Below are 19,375 nucleotides of genomic sequence, written 5' to 3'. Positions count from 1 at the left end.
TTTACTTTAAATTATTAAGAGTACTAGGACCATATTTTTTTCATAATTTGGAAGATATTAGTTTCTTTGGTGCAAACAAGTGCCCTACTTTATTAAAAATTATTGTTTAAAAAAAATACAATATTCAAAAAAAAACAATAAAATCTAGTTGCGTAGTGTCATCAAAACATAAACAATCTTACTACAAGTAAACTTTCTTTTAAATGAATGATTTTAACTGTTTATATTGCAAGTGTATTTGAAAAAATATTGGTTTATTTGCGCCTTATTGACGTAACAATCAATAATGGCATAGTATTATTTGATAATTTATCATTTAGGGCGAAATAGTGTAACGCAGTTATTTTTTATCTACTTAAGTTATTCATAACTCTGAAAAAATATTTTTAGAAACACAAAAATGGTGGATGCGCCGGTCTAGTAGGCATCTTCATTTAAAAAATCGCAGTAATTCATGGCTGACTTTATATTAATAAATAAATTCATTATACATCATTATTGACAACAATGCTATATAGGATGCTTCATTTTTTTCTTAACACTATCCAAGTTTCATACATTTTAACAATGTGTAACACAACAATTCTAACTTGGTGTCTTAAAACAGTATGAAACAGGTTTGTAGTCATCCAGTTTTACTCACGGATGAGGTAGATGGTTGAATACATCTATTCTAAAGCTGAAACATCCTGTATATACATATAATATTCAATATCTTTAACAGTTATAGTCTGCTATGTTAGGAATGGGACTACGACCTACAAACAAAATAATTTGAACCTTTTTCGTCAACAATCCTCTATCAAACAGTCACACGAGATCTCAAAAAAGTTTAACTCTATTTTTAACATTATTGACTTCGAATACAAGCTAAGCAGATACAGTATAGACCACATAAGAAGTAATTAATTTCTATAATACACACATATTTACTAGACACTTACCAAACAAAGAATTTCAGTGTAACTAACTGTGATACCATTCAAGTGTTGGCTAAACTTTCTAGACACTAACACTGATTAAAAAACTTTGGAAGTTACAAAAACAACTATCAACCAACAATAACAATCTTCAAAAAAAGCTTCAAATTATGAACAATGGACGCAAAAATAGAAAAATCAATTAATTAATTGCACTATAATTTAGGATGTTTTCCTCCGGGAATAACAATTGACTCTATTGATCAAGATATTGCTAAATGTGTGGAATGTGCACGATTATCATAACCTTATATCTGTAAAATCATGTATTTGGTATATTAGGCCATCCCGGGATCTTCCAGTGCACCGTCCTCCTCCAATTTTGTGATCAATTTCATCACTCGGAACTTTTCGTCGGTCTGACGGGCCATGTCAATCAGAGCCAGGAGTTTCTTTATCCCAATGAAAATGCTAAAATTCAATTGGACAATTAGTGCATTACAACCGAGGTGAAAAATATTTCATTAACCCGAGGGCTCATAAAATTAAATGGAGATAGAGGGCGTAATGAAATTACCAGCGAAGTTTGTTTGTGTTATTTTGCTCACAATCACATAATGATAAGACGATATTTATTTGCTTTTCGGGTTTTGGACGATTCATTAGACAACACTTTTTTAATTTTCAAAATTTTGGTGAAAATGTGTCGATTAATATTGGCACAAAATTTTCATATTTTTTTATAAGCAGTTGTTAAAATTATTACGGTATTTAGAACTTTATTATGCAGAAATATACAATTTCCAAAAATTCGTAGTTCTATAGTATCTATTGAACAGATTCTTGACCTTGTGCAGGGTAACAATTAGTTGACAATTTTTACACATTTTTAACATCACAGTTTGATAAATATGATTTTTTTATTTTCTAAAGTGTTTGATTTTTGGTAAACTAAGTTTTAAACAGTTTCTTAAAGTTTCATTAAGAACTCGTAGACAAAAAACCTTCACTTTGCCAAAAATTATATTTTCAAAAATGTGATTTTTCACAAACCAGTTTTTCAGTTTAACTGATAGTTAAAGAACTATCTTAGACAAAAAACAACAACATATTAGGAGTCCTTGAAAAGCTGGAGTATTAACTATCTTAACTGTCTAACTTTAATAAAAAAATAAATAAAAGTACCTATCTCTTACTCCAACTAATTTGAATCTTCAGGACCAAACTTTGACTGATATCAGAAACTTAGTTGTGGATGAAAAGTAAAGACAGTTTCTAAATCGTCACGTTATAATTTTCCGGAAGAAAAATTTACATAAGAATTGGTTTGATTTCTAAAACTTTGCCATAAGGGAAAATACATTTGAATTGGTACGATTCTGCATTTTGCTGAAAAGAACTATATTTCTGAATTTCTGGTTTTTAACATCCACCAGTACTTAATGTCGCAATCGTTCGTAGACAAAAAATTAAATACAGGTTGAGAATTCTTAAATAATTTTGAAATGGAAATCTACAGTACAGTAATGTTTGGAAAATTCGAACAGAAAGTTTGCAAATCCCTTTCGGATTATAGAATTCATAATAAATGGTATCAATAATCCAAACACGTGTTCGGTTTACAGATACCTTACAATACATAACCATTCAAATAGAAATTCCTGCAACAAAAAATATACTCAGTGGCTACATAAAACCTTTATGTATTTCAAAATAAGAAAATTCAAAACTAAAAAATGTATCGTAAATAGTTACTGCTTCAGCTTCTTTCTACAAAATAATAAAGAGATAAAATAAGTAATAGGTATTAGCTGTTTCAAAACTATAAAAAAGCCAACGTTGTATTTTACCGAATGATTTTTTTAAAGAAGATTGATAAAATTGTAAACTTTACAATTTTATCAATCTTATGTTTTAATCATGCTCGAGGTTAAGCGCACATAGACGAAATTTGTAGGACGTTAGCAAAACCCACTCTTAAATCAATAGAGCTAGAATTTTTAGATGAGTATTGTGTGGTTTTAAAGCCGTTAGCGATAGGTATTGACACTTTGCAAGGAGAAAAGAATTCTTACTTAGTCAAATCGCCTCTTTACCAAGATGCAATTGTTTTCGATTTTATGATGGATACCAGTACTCAAAGAGATGATGTGTTAGAGAATACTGCAGTCATCGAAATTTTAACTTATTTAAAGTCTTCGGAAAAAAACATCTTAATGTTGAAGTCATATCCGACAGTTTTAAAAATGTTTAAAAAATACAATGTAATTTTACCATTTTCCGCTCCAGTTGAGCGTATGTTTAGTGTAGGTGGCCAAATATTGACCCCTCAGAGAAATAAATTATCTGATGAACATTTCAAAAATTTGTTGTTTTTAAAAAATAAATTAGATTAAAATGATTAGATAGGTTTTAGAATATGTAAGTAAATTAAAGTAGATAGTATTATGAACATGTAAATAATTCTGTATTGGTATTGATGTATATTGTGATTGTATGCTCTACTGACTATTTTCCCGAAAAAAAATATAAATAAACAGTTTTTTTAATCTTAGTGTTTATACTTTCCTATCCTTAAATTTATAATCCCCACTAAGTATTTAAATACTTTTAAATACATTACTAATGTAATTGTATTTGGAATTAAATACATTTTCAAAAATTGTATTACATTTAATTACTTTGCCAAAAAAGTATTTGTATTTGTATTTAAATACTCCTAAAAATGTATTTTTAACAACACTGTTGTAAAGTCATTAGTAATGATTGGATTTTCCATCGAAACTTACAAATTATATTAGCTATTATTATTTTGAAGTGCATGAATAATTTATAACAGCTAATTTTGAGACAAAACCGACGTTGGCGTTTTTATAGTTTTGAAACAGCTAATAGTTCGGATTACGGAATTCAGACTTTCGGATTATGGATATCAATTTAGTTTTTTGGGGCGTTCGTATTATAAAATCGTTCGGATTATAGGGGTTTCTGATTATCCAAACATTACTCAATCAATTATCTGAACTTTCCAACTTTAATAAAAAAAATAATTAAAGGACCCATCTCTTATGCCAAGTAATATTATTGTATCTTCAAGAATTAAACTTTGACCGATATCTCAAAAGCTGTAATTGAGGATGAAAAAACAAACAGCGTCGACATTCTCAGACCATTTTTCGTAAAGATTGTTTTATGCCTCCACTTTGCCAAAAAGAATTATATTTCAGAAATATTAACATTTTGACAAATTAAAATCAAAAATAAAAAACACACAGTTTAGTTATTTCGCCAAAAAAATCTGGAAGTAAGTTTCAAATAACACCCCATTAACTTCCTTTTGCTAAAAATATTTTATATGACAAAACAATTGGAAAAAACCGCTGTATGTTTGTCTTTTCAACTGACAAAAGAAATTTAGAATAGTACATTTAGAACATTATTATCGTTGTTTACATTTTGACAAATTAAAATCAAAAAGAAAAACCATACGGAGTTTAGTTATTTCGCCAAAAAGTCCTGGAAATTAGTTTTCAAATAACACTCCATTAACTTCTTTTTGTTAAAAGTATTTTTATGGCAAAATAATTGGAGAAAACCGCGATTTTCTTTTCAATATACCACAAAAATTTAGAATATTTGAAAAATATTAACCAGAAGTTCCTCGTAATGTAGGTACTTTATGCAAAATTTCCGGACAAAAAAATTGTACATTCAGGCAAGTTCATATCGACGAAAGGTTGGTGGATAGCGCTTCAAAAATTGTATTTAATTAAAAAATTTAGTCCTTTTTTGTTAAAAATTTGAATTTTATTTATTTTGTTGGTATAAAAATATACGTGTCACTTTTTGAATAAGTTTTTTTCGAAAACTTATTATGTCACATTTAATATTTTGGTATTATCATTTCAACAATCTATCAAAATGACCAAAAAATAGAGGAATTTCCATTAAAAAAATGTGAAAAAGAATATGAAAATTTTTTTGTCGAAAGTTGTGTATTTTTTTAAAGAAATAGTTCGACAATTTTTGCTAAAACAAATTATTTTCACCTTTAATAAGATTATTCCATAATTTTGCTGCTCACTGTATGTTCAAAAATGTTTGAAATTTTTAAACAGTTTCTCAAATTTTGAGAGATACCTTAAGAACTATCTCTGGTAGACGACACAAAATGAAAATACGGTTCAAAACCCTTGAAGAATTTTCATCAAAAATTTTTATCATTCGATAAAAAATTAAAAATATATAGGGTGTATCAGAAATACGTGTCTTAATTTTAACAGGTTACAGAGCTCAACAAATAAAACATCATTTCTAATTGCAATTTTTCAATAAAAAATTAGCAATTTACTTAAAATTTGGAAAAAGATAACATACTGAAACGAGTACCCGCCTATGGGTACAAAAATAGAAGAGCCGAACCATGGCCTCCTTGATGTATGGAGACAACTTCGTTGTTCAGGCCTGGCGCATCGATAAGTTCGGCTGATTCTCCACTGGCGCTGCATTTAGCGGGCTGACGTTTATTTGACAAATACCATTTTTGAGGTTAAAGACTAAATTTGAAAGATGTAAGTGTGCATTCGTGAAATACGTTGAAAATGTGAGGATAATTCTAAAGTTATGCCCTGAATGAACGTTTGGATAGTGTAACTTTTGCAGGAAATCATTTTACGGTCATTAGGATTTTTTATTTTCAGCTTCGGAAGATATACAAATTATTTTAAGGTGAATTGATTGTTCATCGTTTATAAGTATTTTAAGCATAACCTACGGCACTAGTACGCAGACACAGATGCAGAGAAAACGATGTTTCAAAGAACCTTCCATTTATTATGCATACTCTATGATTTTACCATTGGTTAAGGTTGAATGCGTTACAAATCTGTGATTTCTAAGAAATGGCTTAAGTTTTCTGAAAGGTATTTGCAACCTTTTAATCAGCAGATATTTGCAATACATTGTTTAGGCAAATGAAACTATTTTGCACTCACGTATTTTCAAAACCTGCTATTGTTAATTTAGTTTTAGTAAAATATGCAAAGAAAGTCGTTTTTTTCAAATGAAATGGTTTAAAAAAGCTCGATCCAGCGTTCTTCTGCTGCGTTACTCTCTGCTGGAGTGTCTCTGAACCGTCCGTTCCAAAGTCCCTGTCTGGACCTCTGCTCACTCTCAAGCACCGTTCGTGGATCACCAAACTCCCGAAAAAAATCTACTACTTTATAAATTTTTTTGAGTTTTTGTATTTAGAAATTATCAATTACATTGTGGGCTCTTTTTCACCTTCTCTTCTGCTGATTGTACTTATTAAATTCAATTTTTTTTCGGATTTAACCTTACAAATGCTATTTGTCAGATAAACGTCAGTGCGCTAAATAGGGCGCCATCTACGGTTTCGAAAAAACCGTTGAAGCTTATCGATGCGCCAGGCCTGAACAACGAAGTTGTCTCCATACATCAAGGAGGCCATGAGCCGAACTATTTTCGTTGTGATAGAAACGAACAATTTAATCAAATTAAAACAACAATGAAAATTGTTGCTATGAATACAAACTAATTATTAAATATTGTCGTTTGCACAAAAGAAGGGAGGAATTATAAACAAGAATTTTGAAAAACTTTATATAGTAGAAAAGTTGTTGTATTTGATGAGTTTTATTTCGTGGTAAAATTAACACACGTATTTCTGATACACCCTGTATACCCATTTCTTTCTCCAAGTAATATTGTCTTTTGTATTTCATAAAGGGCCCTAGGGGCGATTGTTTTTTATATATATTTTTTAAATGAAACAGTTACTAGTGGATGATTTTGAAAAACTGATTTTTGTCGTCAGTCAAGAAAAGAAACTTTTAGAACGAAATTTTTATCTTGTTTAATTTTTTTTTAATTTTTTAAATATTCTAACTTACATAAACAATAGAAAAAAATGTCTGTTCGATAATAGCAACAATAACCCTCAGCAAAGATATGAATTTTGTAAACTAGTGTGATAGTGTTTATTAATAAAAACACCTAAAAACAGGAACTAAAAAAACCTACCGTTTGCCGTGCACTTGTTGGCTGATCTTCTTCAATTCTTGTTGACTAAAAACTTCGGAATTCTCAAGAACTGTGAGTAACTGATCGGCTTTTGAAAGATTTGGCAAATGTAAAACAGCAGTGAAGGCGGATAACATTTCCATATCTTCTAAAACTTGCCTAAAAATGTTAAAATTGAGCGACTTCAACTAAACAAAATGAAATCACACACACCTTCGACTAGTTGTACACAAAATCAACAATTTTTTTCCAGGCGGTGGCTGTTTCTTTAACAATACTAAAAGCGCCTGTAATGTTAAATTGGAATATCGGGGACCAATCGGTCCGTAATCTAATAATCGTTCAATATTATCGACTAGAATGCAACTCAGTGTTGAGCGGTAAGCATCATCAAACACTTTTCTGATATGTAAGCATTTGGCAGTTTCAGTATAACCCACCATTTCTTCAGGTGAGCACACTTTAACGAAGGGAAAATCGGATTCTTTGGCAAGCTGCGCGGCTAAAGCGGTTTTGCCAGCGTTCGGTGGACCCTCGATCAAAACGGACACCAAACCTTAAAACACATTACATAAATAATGATTCTGAAATTAGGTTGGCAACACTGAATGATTTTATCAGGTAACGTTACGCCAGGATACGGATATCTAAAGGTTAGGATGTGAAACGACGTACAAATAAAACGTTCCCGAGCTCTATAGTTCCGTTAATGTTGCCAGAGAGCGCAGTTGTTCCATTACCGTCTAAGTTTTCAGAATAATTAATCTAAAGAAATGGTTGTAACTGTGTAACGGTTAACACAGGATAAAAAAAATACAGGCAGATATATAGAGCATTAAATTCTCAATAGTCAAACAAACAATGCAAAAATTTCATCGTAAACTAAACAGGGTTGTAATGAAAAGATGAGGGCAACAGGGAATCAGAGATTCCTCAGCTCAAAATAGAGCGATTTAGCCCAACTTATCTCTATACCAAGTTGCACCGTTTAAAAGTTAGAGGGCGCCAAAGTTAAAAAAATATTTTCGTTTTTATTAATAATTTCTAAACGGAAAAATCGATTTTGATGAAATTTGGCACAAGCAATTTGTCATTAAAACCACATGTTTTGGTGCTAGTTCTTTTGTTTTTTTTATTATTGTAAAATATGTAATTACTTATCAACAGGTGAACACATTTTGGGACATATTTTTGTTATACGTTATCTGAGTGGTGAAATTCTTTCTTTATTCGAAAGACCCTTTATTTTTTAACAATTTTTGTATCTTATAAAATTTTAGTATGAGCCTTCGTTTTGGAATTAAAAAATAATTTATGTAGAAGGGTCAACATTTCAGACGTTCGTTAATTATTATTTTTGGTTTTAAAAATGCATTTACTTATTAAATTTAATTATTTAATTGTTACTTCACTTATTACACATGCAATTATTAATTTTTTTATAACCACAGTGAAGATTTTAATTAGTTGTGTTGAGAAAAAATCCAACGATTTTTACAAATTCACATTTTTGGTTTAAATTACTAACCAATTTCACTATTGTTGCCTAACATACACGTACATATAGGAACTAAAACCAAAATAAAAAAATATTCAAAAACTAATAATAATAAAAGGCCAAACGTCTGAAATTTTGACACGTCAACAATATATTTTTTTGACTCCAAAACCAAAGCCGATACAAAAATTTTATATGTTACAAAAATTGTTAAAAAAGAATAGGTCTTTCGAATAAAAAAAGAATTATACCACTCAGATAACGTATAACAAAAATATGTTTTAAAAATGTGTTAACTGGTTGATTGGTGAGTGCTTTACATTCAAGAAAAACAAAAGCAATAGTATCAAAACATGTGGTTTTGACGGTATATTACTTGTACCAAATTTCATTGAAATGGATTATTCAATTATAAAGTTATTAAAGAAAATCAAAAATAATTTTTAAACTTTGGCGCCCTCTAACTTTTAAAAATCGCTCTATTTTAAGCTGAGGAATCTCTAATTCCTTGTTGTCTCCATCTTTTTGTTACATCCTGTATTAAAAAAAAATACTCATTCTGCACTTTACCCATAATTTTCAAATCGCTGCAAATATGATTATGATTACAGATGCAAGAAAAACAAGTTCGATAGAACTAAATTTCCTATAAAAAAATCCGCGACACCATATTTCTACCATCTACAGTTTAGGTATGAATTAAGTTTCCATTACTTGACCACTGGTAAAATTAAACGATACCGTCGTTTGAGCGTCTTTGGGGCCTAAACCATTAACCACAGAAATATGATCTTGTGTACTTTTTTAAAGAAAATTTTAATTCTCACAAATTTCTATGTAACATTTTTCTTGTAGCGCAGAATTTAAAATTTAAATATTTTTTTTCTCGTAATTATTATGAAAATTTTAGTCATCAGTTTTTCTTAGTCTGTTAAAATTTCAAAGCTCAATATTTCTGCATTTTTTTTAAATTAATTTAAAATGATTTGGTGACGAACGCTCGAAGCGCCCTCATTTTTATTCTGCCGTACTAATTTTTTGGGTTCAGAAAATCCTGCAATTTTGTATCTCGTTTCGTCTCCTAAGTTATAGTCTTCCGTAGATCAGGAGATGAATGAAAATTGGGTATAATTTTGACATTTATTTGATTGTTGATGTTGACAACTTAATTTCAAAGTCGTGTACCACATTGATTAAAAATTAAAAGTTGAATAAGAAATGTGACACATCGGACTAAAGTTAAAAGAAAAGTAAAAATAATTTTCCAGTACCTGAGGTGTCGGTGGCTTTAGCTTGCTGGATAAATAACCGACCATCTTCTAGAATGCTACTGACTGGGCTGCCCCATACAGTAATTCCACGTGCTAAGAACTGTTCTAAAATTTCTAAAGCTGTGCCGAAAGCCTGTTAAAAATTGAAAAAGTCAGATAAAAGTGTAAATATTTCGAAGGCACGTACTGGTTTGATGTCGTTTTCTAAAGCATTTAAAAAGTCGCCACGTGTTACTAATAATTTACTAATTGCTTCTGGATCTACTTCGACTTTATTGGAAGCTTTGATCAAGCGGTTCATGGCTGTGGATTGGGCTGCTCTGACTAAACCTTCAAGTTCGGCGCCGGAGAAGTTTTTAGTTAACGTTGCCAGTTCCTGTAAAACAATGTAAAATAATTCGAAGTTCACATATGTCTCCAAAACGTAGAGAACATAAATAGATAAACAAGTTATTACTTATTTAAAGTACACCATCTAACAACGCAAACGTTACTCCGCTTTCATCGGACGAATTTTTTATTACTAAAATTTTGTTAATTCAAAAGTTTAAAAGATTTTTAATTACATAAGGAAGGTAAAAAGCTAGAAATGTAGAAATGCAAATTTGTTTTACACATTCAACTATAAATGAAATGTAGAACAGTTTAAAAAATGTTATTGAATCAATAAAATATAAATATAAATATAAAATATAAAATATTTATATTTTTTTATGTTATTGGATAAAAGACACAGATCACAATAATAACAAATATTTACGCGTGAAGTCTCTCTGAAAAAGCATTTAATTCGGTCTAAACTCACAGAAAAATTACAGTATAATCTAGAATGCAATCTCTTCAATTCGATCACGCTTTAACAGCAAATGCATCATGTTATAATCCAAACTTGCACTTGATAATCCGAACAATGCCCCAATTATTTTGTCTTTTTTAAAATAGCTCTATCTGTGAATCACACCCTTGTTTCAAGTTAGTAGCGAACTTTATGCTTCAGAAACTCTTTCAGACAACAATTCCTTTTTTTTTCTGCAAATTTTTCTTTGTCTTTTTTACAATTCATCACGATTTTTTGTCATGTTATTTCAAAAACATACGAGGGTGCAATTAAATATAATGTCTCTGCATTAATTTTGTTTTTCAACAAAATCTCTTTGTAACCCTGATCCATTAGCCAAATAATAGAAATATCTAGAGAAATACAGACTTAATTTATTTCGTTAGGTCATCTTTCAAAAAAATATCGTCGAAAAGGTTGGCTTTATTTTTGTAAATGCTACCTACATTTTGACACTTCAGTAATATTTGTGATGTCATTGGTTTTTAATAATAATGACGTCATTTATAATTTTTTAAATTATTTAATAACAACCCACATTGTGTTAAAATTTAGAAATTAAAAAAATAAAATAAAAAATAATAATAATTACACAAAAAGGTTTTATCTTTTTGCTCTTGTCTTATTTGATAATTTTTTTTGAAATTAGCAAGAAAATACTTTACCCCTTCTAAAATAAAGCAAGAACAGAAAGATAAAGCCCTTTGTGGAAAATTATTAACTTTTTTGACCTTTTCATTTTATTTGCTTCTTTTTTTACTTGAATATTTTTTTTATTAAAAATTCATTTATAATTTGTCAGAACGATGAAGAAGTGTACTATCAGAATCAGTAACCAAAAACATTTACAATAATAATATCGACCTGATCGAGAATGTGTTTGAAAAATTACAGCTAACTAATTTTATGCTTTACTTGTGTACATGGCTCACTAGTTTAAGAGGACTTTCTCTAAGTTTCGTAAAATTCTTGAGATTTCTGATATAAAAGATATAAAAAATGTACACAGGACATGTGTACAGGTATTTCATTAACGCTTAAAGAGGCAAAAGTAACATCACTTTTGAACCATTTCATGACATGTTTTATTTTTTACAAAATTTCTAGTGGACTTGACAAAATTTTTAATTTGAGAAGTATGTAATATTAAAGCTTTAAAAGCTCCAATAATAATTTATTTATTTATTAAAGTCTATAAACTAAAAATTTTTTATTATATGTACACCGGGTGTTGTATACAGGCTAGTGAACCAGTTTTTTTTTAAACGGAACACGCTATATATTTTTACATAATTAGACCTATTTCTTTTCGTTTCTGAATTATTAAACTTTTCTTTATAAAAAAGACCACTTTTTGAAACATTACTGCGATGTCGCCTATGAATTTTTTCCGACCAATTTGCAACAAAAAAACTCGGAATATCCTGTACTTTTAGCAATAGTCAACTTTTACTTGAAACATGCAGGTAATGTACAGGCTGTGCCAAAAAGTTGAATAATTCATTTTTTTTTAATATCAAATTTTTCATAAGCTTACTAATGATATGGAGTTTGTATAGCAAATTAGAAATATTTCTTAAAGTCATTTTTTTTATTTATTTTATTATTAATGCTTGATGAGTGAAATTTATTTATGTATCAAGTAATAATTAAATTACTAATATAATTAGTCACGTTCGTGCATATCAAAAAATAAATTACAATTTGATTTATCAGCTTCTAGAATATCAAATTTTCTTGGAATAAAATAATTTTTTTGAAAAATCTTAAAAAATGTTTTAAAGTTGCTATGCAAACCCTATATTTTTAGAAAGCTTACGCAAAATGCTATCGATATGTAAAACAATACATGGTGTTCCATTTGAAAAAAAATGAGAATTATTCAATTTTTTGTGTTTTGGTACACTCTGTACGTCATCTGCTAGTTTCAAGTAAAAGTCGATTGTTTGCTAAAACTGCAAGGCATTCTGAGATTTTCTCTCAAATTTGTCGGAAAATATTTATTGATGATTTCGTAGTGATTTTTCAAAAATTGGTCTTTTTTTTAAACGGAAAGTTGAATAATTCCGAAACGAAAAGAGAGAGACCTATAATAATTTATACAAAGTTACATTATTTTTTGTGTAGAATCTAATTATGCAAAAATATATTGAGTATTGGGTATTAAAAAATTTAAAAAAAATAGTTTGTGGATTTAAATCGGTTTATCGGATAATAAAAACGGTATGGCATTTAAGTAGCAATAAAATTACAGACCGATTACATACCCGTGGGTCACCCCGTATCTCAAAAATCAGTAGACGCACAGAAATCAACGTTTGCTATATTAAATACATCATATTTTTCTTTATAAATGAAATTTTTTCAGTATTTTACTATTCTTCCTAATAATTAAAATTAATTGAGAATAATAATAAAATCAAAAATATAAAAAAATAATTAATAGAAATTAAATTAATGATTTCTAAAATTTCTAAAATTTCTAAAATAACGATGCTTAAATAACATACTCTTTGAGCAAAAATTCTTATAAAAATTTTTACCACCACAAAAACTGTTTATTTAAATTTTTATTTTTACTTAAATAATTTTTGGAGTTACTTAGTAGTAATTCATTAATTGATTAATTTTATTTATAATTGTAGACATTTTAAAAAAAAATGACAAGTACAGAGAAAAATATAAAGTATTTAACAGCAAGCGCTGAATTCTGTGCGATTATTAGTTTTGGAGTTACAATAAAAATTCACTGCTGCAGTTTGACTTGAAAAAGTGCATAAATCGTTTCTGGAATTTTTCGCGAAAGTGTTTAGTCATTATTTTGTAAAAACCTAAGCAATTAAATCAAACATTAATCTTACCCTTGTGTCAACATCAGAACTGATTTTCTTATACTGCCTCATTCTGCTCGTATGAATATTCAAAATCTCGAATCGTCCATCCTCATTTGGCAAACTTATCTCGACCTGTACTTCCAATCTACCAGGTCTGAGCAAAGCTTCATCAATCATATCGCGTCTGTTTGTCATCCCTATAAATCTGTGTAAGAAAAATTCAAAACAAAATCTCAATCATAAACCTATGACAAGAATATTGTTAAGTTGCTCCACTCCATCGATTTTTGACAACAATTGGTTCACGACCGTATCGTGAACACCTGTGTTACCAGCAACAGATCCTCTTTGCTTACAAATCGCGTCGATTTCATCAAAGATAATGATGTGCAAACCACTGTTTGGCCCGGCCTACAACAACATTTCTTACATTTGTGTCCAAAAGTTATTATACAAGACGATAAAGAGATTGTTTAGCAACGAGTGAAAAGGTTAAGTTTAAGAACGACGAAGCCACGAGTAGATAAAGAATTTTTATCACCGTGTATAATACAACATTTTTTCTATAGCGGGACTTTAAAATTAAGAAGAAAAAATTATTGTTAATTGAATTAAATTGGGTAAAATAAATTCATTTTACCTACCCTTGGGAATAAAGAATAATTTTATCTACTCAAAAGTATAAAAAAATAAGTTGGCATAAGTTGGCAATACCAAATCATTTGATACCTAAGGTTGCCGCTTTAATTTCAAAGTTAGTTAAAAAACTCACTCTTTTTTCTTCTTCTTCAGCTTCTGCAAACAATCTTCTGATATTAGCCTCAGACTCGCCCACATATTTATCTAGAATTTGGGGCCCGTTGACTATTTTCGGCTCTCTGGCATTTAACATTTTTCCAATTTGTCGCGCCATCAAAGTTTTACCAGTTCCTGGAGGGCCATAGAGAAGAATACCTTTGACGTGTTTGCAGCCCAGTTGCTCCACAATCTCTGGCGGGAAAACTCTTGACGCAAAAGCTCTTCTGAATATAGCGTTAAATTCCTTGCCCAAACCGCCAATTCCCATTTTTTGGAAGTCCCAATCAGGGTTAATTATCGACTGACGCACAATTTTGCTACGATTTTCACAAATTGTATTTTTATTTAATTTGTATTAAATTTTTATACCCTTTGGCTTTGCCTACTAAATTAAGGGCCGAAGTTTCGGCCTTTTCAAACTGTATGACAGTGTTGGGTGTCAATTTTCCCAGTTTACCTTTTTTGGGCTTGGCCTCGCCTCCCTGCTTGAGGGTGTTGATGTTGACCACTTGAAAAAACATTTCAGTAAGTTTAACACAAAAAAAAACACTTGCAGAAACATTCATGATATGTGTAACCAATTAAAATAAACGCAAAGTCAATACGAATGAACAAATTTATTTTTCTACTTCAACAAAATCCAACGCTGAATGAATGGGCAAAATTCGAAATGTAATTCTCCAAGTTTTTAGAAAAATAAGATAGATTGCGTTTCTGGTACAATTTTTTATGAAGAATTTAAATAAGTATAAAATTATTTTGTAAAAACATTCTTTATAAGTTCTAGTTGTACCTAGAAAATCGCAGTTAGTTCCAAAGAGTTCTTCAAACTCTTACTCCCAAACTCCTGACTTACTAATTGAAATAATTTTCGGTTTTAAAACACTGAAAAACAAAAAAAAGTTGCAGAGTTGTAAAATATGCAAGTGTTTTTTTTAACAAAGTAGTGGAATACTTTGTTGAAGATAAAATTACATTTGAATGGGGGTCTACACCTTTTTCAATTGTATTTCAGAAAAAATCAACCGTAATTCAGTGTAGGAAACATTACTTGTAATTCAGATTGGTTAAGAGTATTTTAGAAAATGTTAATAGAAATTCTGATTCGTAACTTAAATTTGAGAATTTTTTTATAATTCAGAAGTTGTAAATTAATTGTATTTCAGAAAAAGTAAGTTGTAATTCATATATGATTTTTTTCAGCTGTATTTAAGAAATGATCAGATGTAATTCAGTGTACCATTAACATTATTAAGAAAAGACCATAATATACAAAGTAAAATCAAAATGTAAGACGTTCAATATTTTTCAATTTAAAGTAGGTATTCCAAGTAAGAAAACGCAGTGATAATCAAGAACGTTGCTGAGATTTTCTGTGGTATTTTGTAATTTTAAACCCAAAATACTTACAAAAATTTTATTTCTGAATTACATTTAATGCTTTCTGAAATATAATTTACAACATTTTCTGAAATAAACTTTACCCTTTCTGAAATACAGTGGGAAAAGGTGTACAATCTTCAAATTATTAACTTTTCAGGAAACAAGAAAAACGTTTCGTCTTCTAGAAAACTTTTTTTTAATTTAAATATGTATTTGGTTGAGTTAATTTTGTCATCTAGCGAAATTTTATAAATTAAAAAGTAAAAAAAGTTTTTTTATGGCAACAATTATATGTTAAAAAAATTTGAAGACTGCACTGTTTAAAATCAAATATATCGGCGATCGTAGTTTATTTAAAATTATTTTATTTGTAACTTAACTCATCGAATACTAGTAGTTTATTATACCTACAAGTAAAAAAAAGAGTGATGTGTTTCTGAAGGGAGTGCAGAGCACTACATTTTTTCACCGATAGAATAAAAAAAATCACCAAATGACCACTTTATTCTAACGAGTAAGATAAAAACAATTACTAAATCAAATAATATATACACTTACAAGCAAAATAGTGAATATTGTCTAAAGTAATATTTCATAAAGTTTTCCATAAAGTTGGGGCAGGAAATGATTAGTCTGCACTAAAATGCAAATTAGGGTTTTTAATTTGCATTTTACTGCAGACTAATCATTTTCTGTCCCCAACTGGATTGTTGTCATGAAATATTACTTTAGTCAATCTAGATTATTTCGCTCGGAAGAGAGTACCATAATAACCACTTGTAGAACAAAGGTGTACTACCTCTACTCATATCTATGGAATAAACAACAACATTATTAGCACCTAAACCTCTTTTTTTTAACAATTTAGTCAGTGTCAAAAATTTTGAATTTATGTTGGGACCCTGCCACAATGCCATAGAACAAAGCCTGGACGACTAATTTTAAATGGAGTTGCCAACGTTGAAACAATTTGACAATTGATTTTAATTTCGAATGGACTTTATAAGAGAAAAGTCTTTAAAACATTTTTACAAAAAGTATAATGAAGAGAGAACTTTTCTTATAATTAGAAAAAAGAAAAAAAACTATTTTATAAAATAATCAGTAAGAAATTGTATAAAAAAATTCAAATTCAAGTTCAATACCTACTTCGAAACTATTTCGAAACAAAGTTGGCAAACATCTTCTCTTGCTGGTGTTGATTTGTGGTATCGTAAACTAGTTTTCAAAATATAACATGTAATATAATAATCATGATATTTTTGGTTGAGGCTCAGTATGAAGTTTTCCCTCTTTACGTAACTGTGGAAAGTGAAAAAATTTTGGATAACAGATTGCATCAAAAATTTTAAATCTTGAACCGTTATAGTAATTTGGCGTAAAGTTTTGCATATAAAAATAATTTTTACTCAAAAAACGTGCTTAAATGCTTGAAAACGCATCAATAACACCACATTTAACCCAAAATGACAATTTTTCGGTTTATTTATAAAAAATTCTAGAAATAATAATTGATTTTCTAACTTTTATGCCTAGTTTAACATTTTTGATAGATACAGTTCAGCAAAAAAACGGAGTCTGCGAATCCGTGGTGATTTTTAGAATATTTTGTTTACGAAACCACTCAAAATTATGTTTTTCCAATTAGAAAAAAACGCTAAACCTCAGGAAAAACACAAAAACAATGTCATTTACAGACTAATTTATTACAAATTCATTAATTTACTATTACTTATTAAGTTTGACGGTATTTGGTGTTTCAAGGCTTTTAAAAATAGACATATTGAAATATGTCTATTGAAATTTTTAAGTCAAAAGCGTTCTTGGATGTTTGAAAAAGCGAATATAACACTATTTTCACCCCAATTTTGTGATTTTTCGGTCTATTAAAAAAGTTTCTCGAAATAATTGATATTTGGGAGTGTTTTTGCTAAAATGATGTATTTTTGTTGCTCCTAATGTAGTATTTTTAATACAGTTCAACAAAATATTGTGAAAAAAACCGAGGCTACAAAACCGTGATGATTTTTTGAATGGTTTCGTAGGAAACCAGTAAAAATAGTTAATTTCCGCATAGGAAAAAAATTGGTAAAACTCTGAAAAGTACAAAAATAATGCCATTTTCGGAATAATTTAAACAAACTTCATGTTTTTCCAAATAAGATTTATTCTATAGAACCGCATTATTCAATGACAACAATGTGCGAACACATTATTTAAGTGATTTTTTGCAGGATGATTCAAAAATGTTGGCCCAACTTACAAATGGTGCTAAAAGACGTTCAGCTAAACATCAAAATGATGGCAGATATTTTCTTAAATAATTTCCTTAAAAATTTAATTCAATAATTGTCATATTTGCTAGTTTGTTAGATATTTTATCCTCCATAAAGCACAAAACGATGTTTTTTCTTCTTTTGTTTTAACAGGTATCTGCTTAATGTTGCAAAGTCTAGCATTTCCCCTAACTAAATTCAAGAAAAAATAATACGTGCTATATCTTGACTCACATACGAGACTTCTGAATCACAGACTTCTGAAGTTATTCCACATCATTATTAAAAGTTGCAACATATTGCAACACATTAGACTTAGCATATTTGTCATTCTCCATACGAAATTTTCTTTTAAAAATGTTTCAGAGTGTTTGATTTACCTGTGAGGTTTTTTGTTTTTTTTTAAACAGTAAAAATTTTGGAATGCTTGCGACTGCCAAAGTCAAACACTTGCTAAAAAAAACCTACATAATTGTTTAGGCCCTGCATTTGTTTAATGAAATTATTAAGAAAGATTAGTACCTGCCAACTTATAATTAGAATTTATGTATAATTAGAATTTATAAAACATATACGCAGAAAACAATCTTATTTTTTTACCAACCTACCTTCAATGTCCTTGACGAGCAGGCTAAGTATCTTTTTGTCTTTAAAGAGGAAAGCCAGTTGTTGACCAACAGTAAACATCTGATTTGGAAACGAGTAAATAAATTCTTTAGCCATTTCATCTGTGTCATATTGCTCTTGCGATGTTCTATAATAAAATAATGTGTTAAAAAGGGCTCAAACTAAATGCAAACTATTCACGTTTTCTTTTGCATGTAATCAGCCTCCAGGACAATCGAAGTTATGTAATCTTCTTCCTTGTAAGGATTAACTTCAATGTCATCATTAATGGACAAGGTGGCCCATTTTCTCTGTGGTACACTGAACGCAACCTCATTCCTGTGAACTCTCGGGTCTTTCTTAATGGAAAAAATGAACTTTTTCACTCCTCCTGTGATGACTTCAATATGCCTGCAAATAAATCGGCTTCGGAACAGCTCATGTAATCCTAATGACTCACTCTGTAGATTGTGAAAAGTCGGCGTCATTCACGACAGCACAATTTGTCAATGACAGCTCATCTGAGGGGCATTTCACCACTTTAAACAACTAAAACAACAAATTTTTGTTAGTTTACTTGCGGTAGAGACAATCAAATACAATGTTCTTTAAATCATTTGAAAAATTACCATTTTCGTTCAAGAATAAATTCTGTAACTTCAGTTTGAAGATGCTGCAATGCAGGTTTAGTGAAAACCTGCAAAATCAATACTTTACACAGCACTGACAGGATAACAACCTTAACCTAACACAACTTAACCTCACTTACCCGTTTTACAGTGTCGCCAATCAACTGCCCACGTTACCCCTACTTTACATTAACTAGTAATTTTGCAACAATGTATCACAAAAAGGGTTCCAGAGCCAACGTCTGAATGTTAAGTGGCAAGATATAAGATTTCTTTCACT

General features: G+C 29.5%; 1 protein-coding gene and 1 long non-coding RNA gene across 3 annotated transcripts; one reads left to right on the top strand and one right to left on the bottom strand.

Annotated features, from left to right (window-relative positions):
- Window positions 1-451: 451 nt before the first annotated feature.
- LOC660439 (vesicle-fusing ATPase 1) lies at window positions 452-19,358 on the bottom strand. Of its 2 annotated transcripts, XM_008199373.3 has the most exons (14): window positions 19,236-19,358; window positions 19,096-19,163; window positions 18,927-19,015; window positions 18,668-18,877; window positions 18,469-18,614; window positions 14,571-14,709; window positions 14,176-14,518; window positions 13,649-13,814; window positions 13,431-13,600; window positions 9,919-10,107; window positions 9,732-9,864; window positions 7,176-7,518; window positions 6,963-7,121; window positions 452-1,391 (listed from the first exon to the last, which is right to left on the bottom strand). In XM_008199373.3, exons 2-14 carry the CDS (start codon window positions 19,096-19,098, stop codon window positions 1,259-1,261), a joined length of 2,223 nt encoding a protein of 740 aa, XP_008197595.1. In that variant the 5' UTR covers window positions 19,099-19,163; window positions 19,236-19,358; the 3' UTR covers window positions 452-1,258. The 2 variants fall into 2 exon arrangements, with proteins under 2 accessions (XP_008197595.1, XP_008197594.1); XM_008199372.3 differs by lacking the exon at window positions 19,236-19,358 and having other exon boundaries at window positions 19,096-19,231.
- Window positions 5,484-6,202, top strand: LOC135265411 (uncharacterized). Its single transcript, XR_010333065.1, has 2 exons — window positions 5,484-5,842; window positions 5,946-6,202. It is a non-coding gene; the product is annotated as an uncharacterized LOC135265411 (long non-coding RNA).
- Window positions 19,359-19,375: the final 17 nt, after the last annotated feature.

This window comes from Tribolium castaneum, chromosome 2, assembly GCF_031307605.1.
Source record: "Tribolium castaneum strain GA2 chromosome 2, icTriCast1.1, whole genome shotgun sequence".
Taxonomy (NCBI): Eukaryota; Metazoa; Arthropoda; class Insecta; order Coleoptera; family Tenebrionidae; genus Tribolium; species Tribolium castaneum.
Note: the sequence above shows the minus strand (reverse complement) of the source record. Positions and strands in the feature narration are given on the sequence as shown.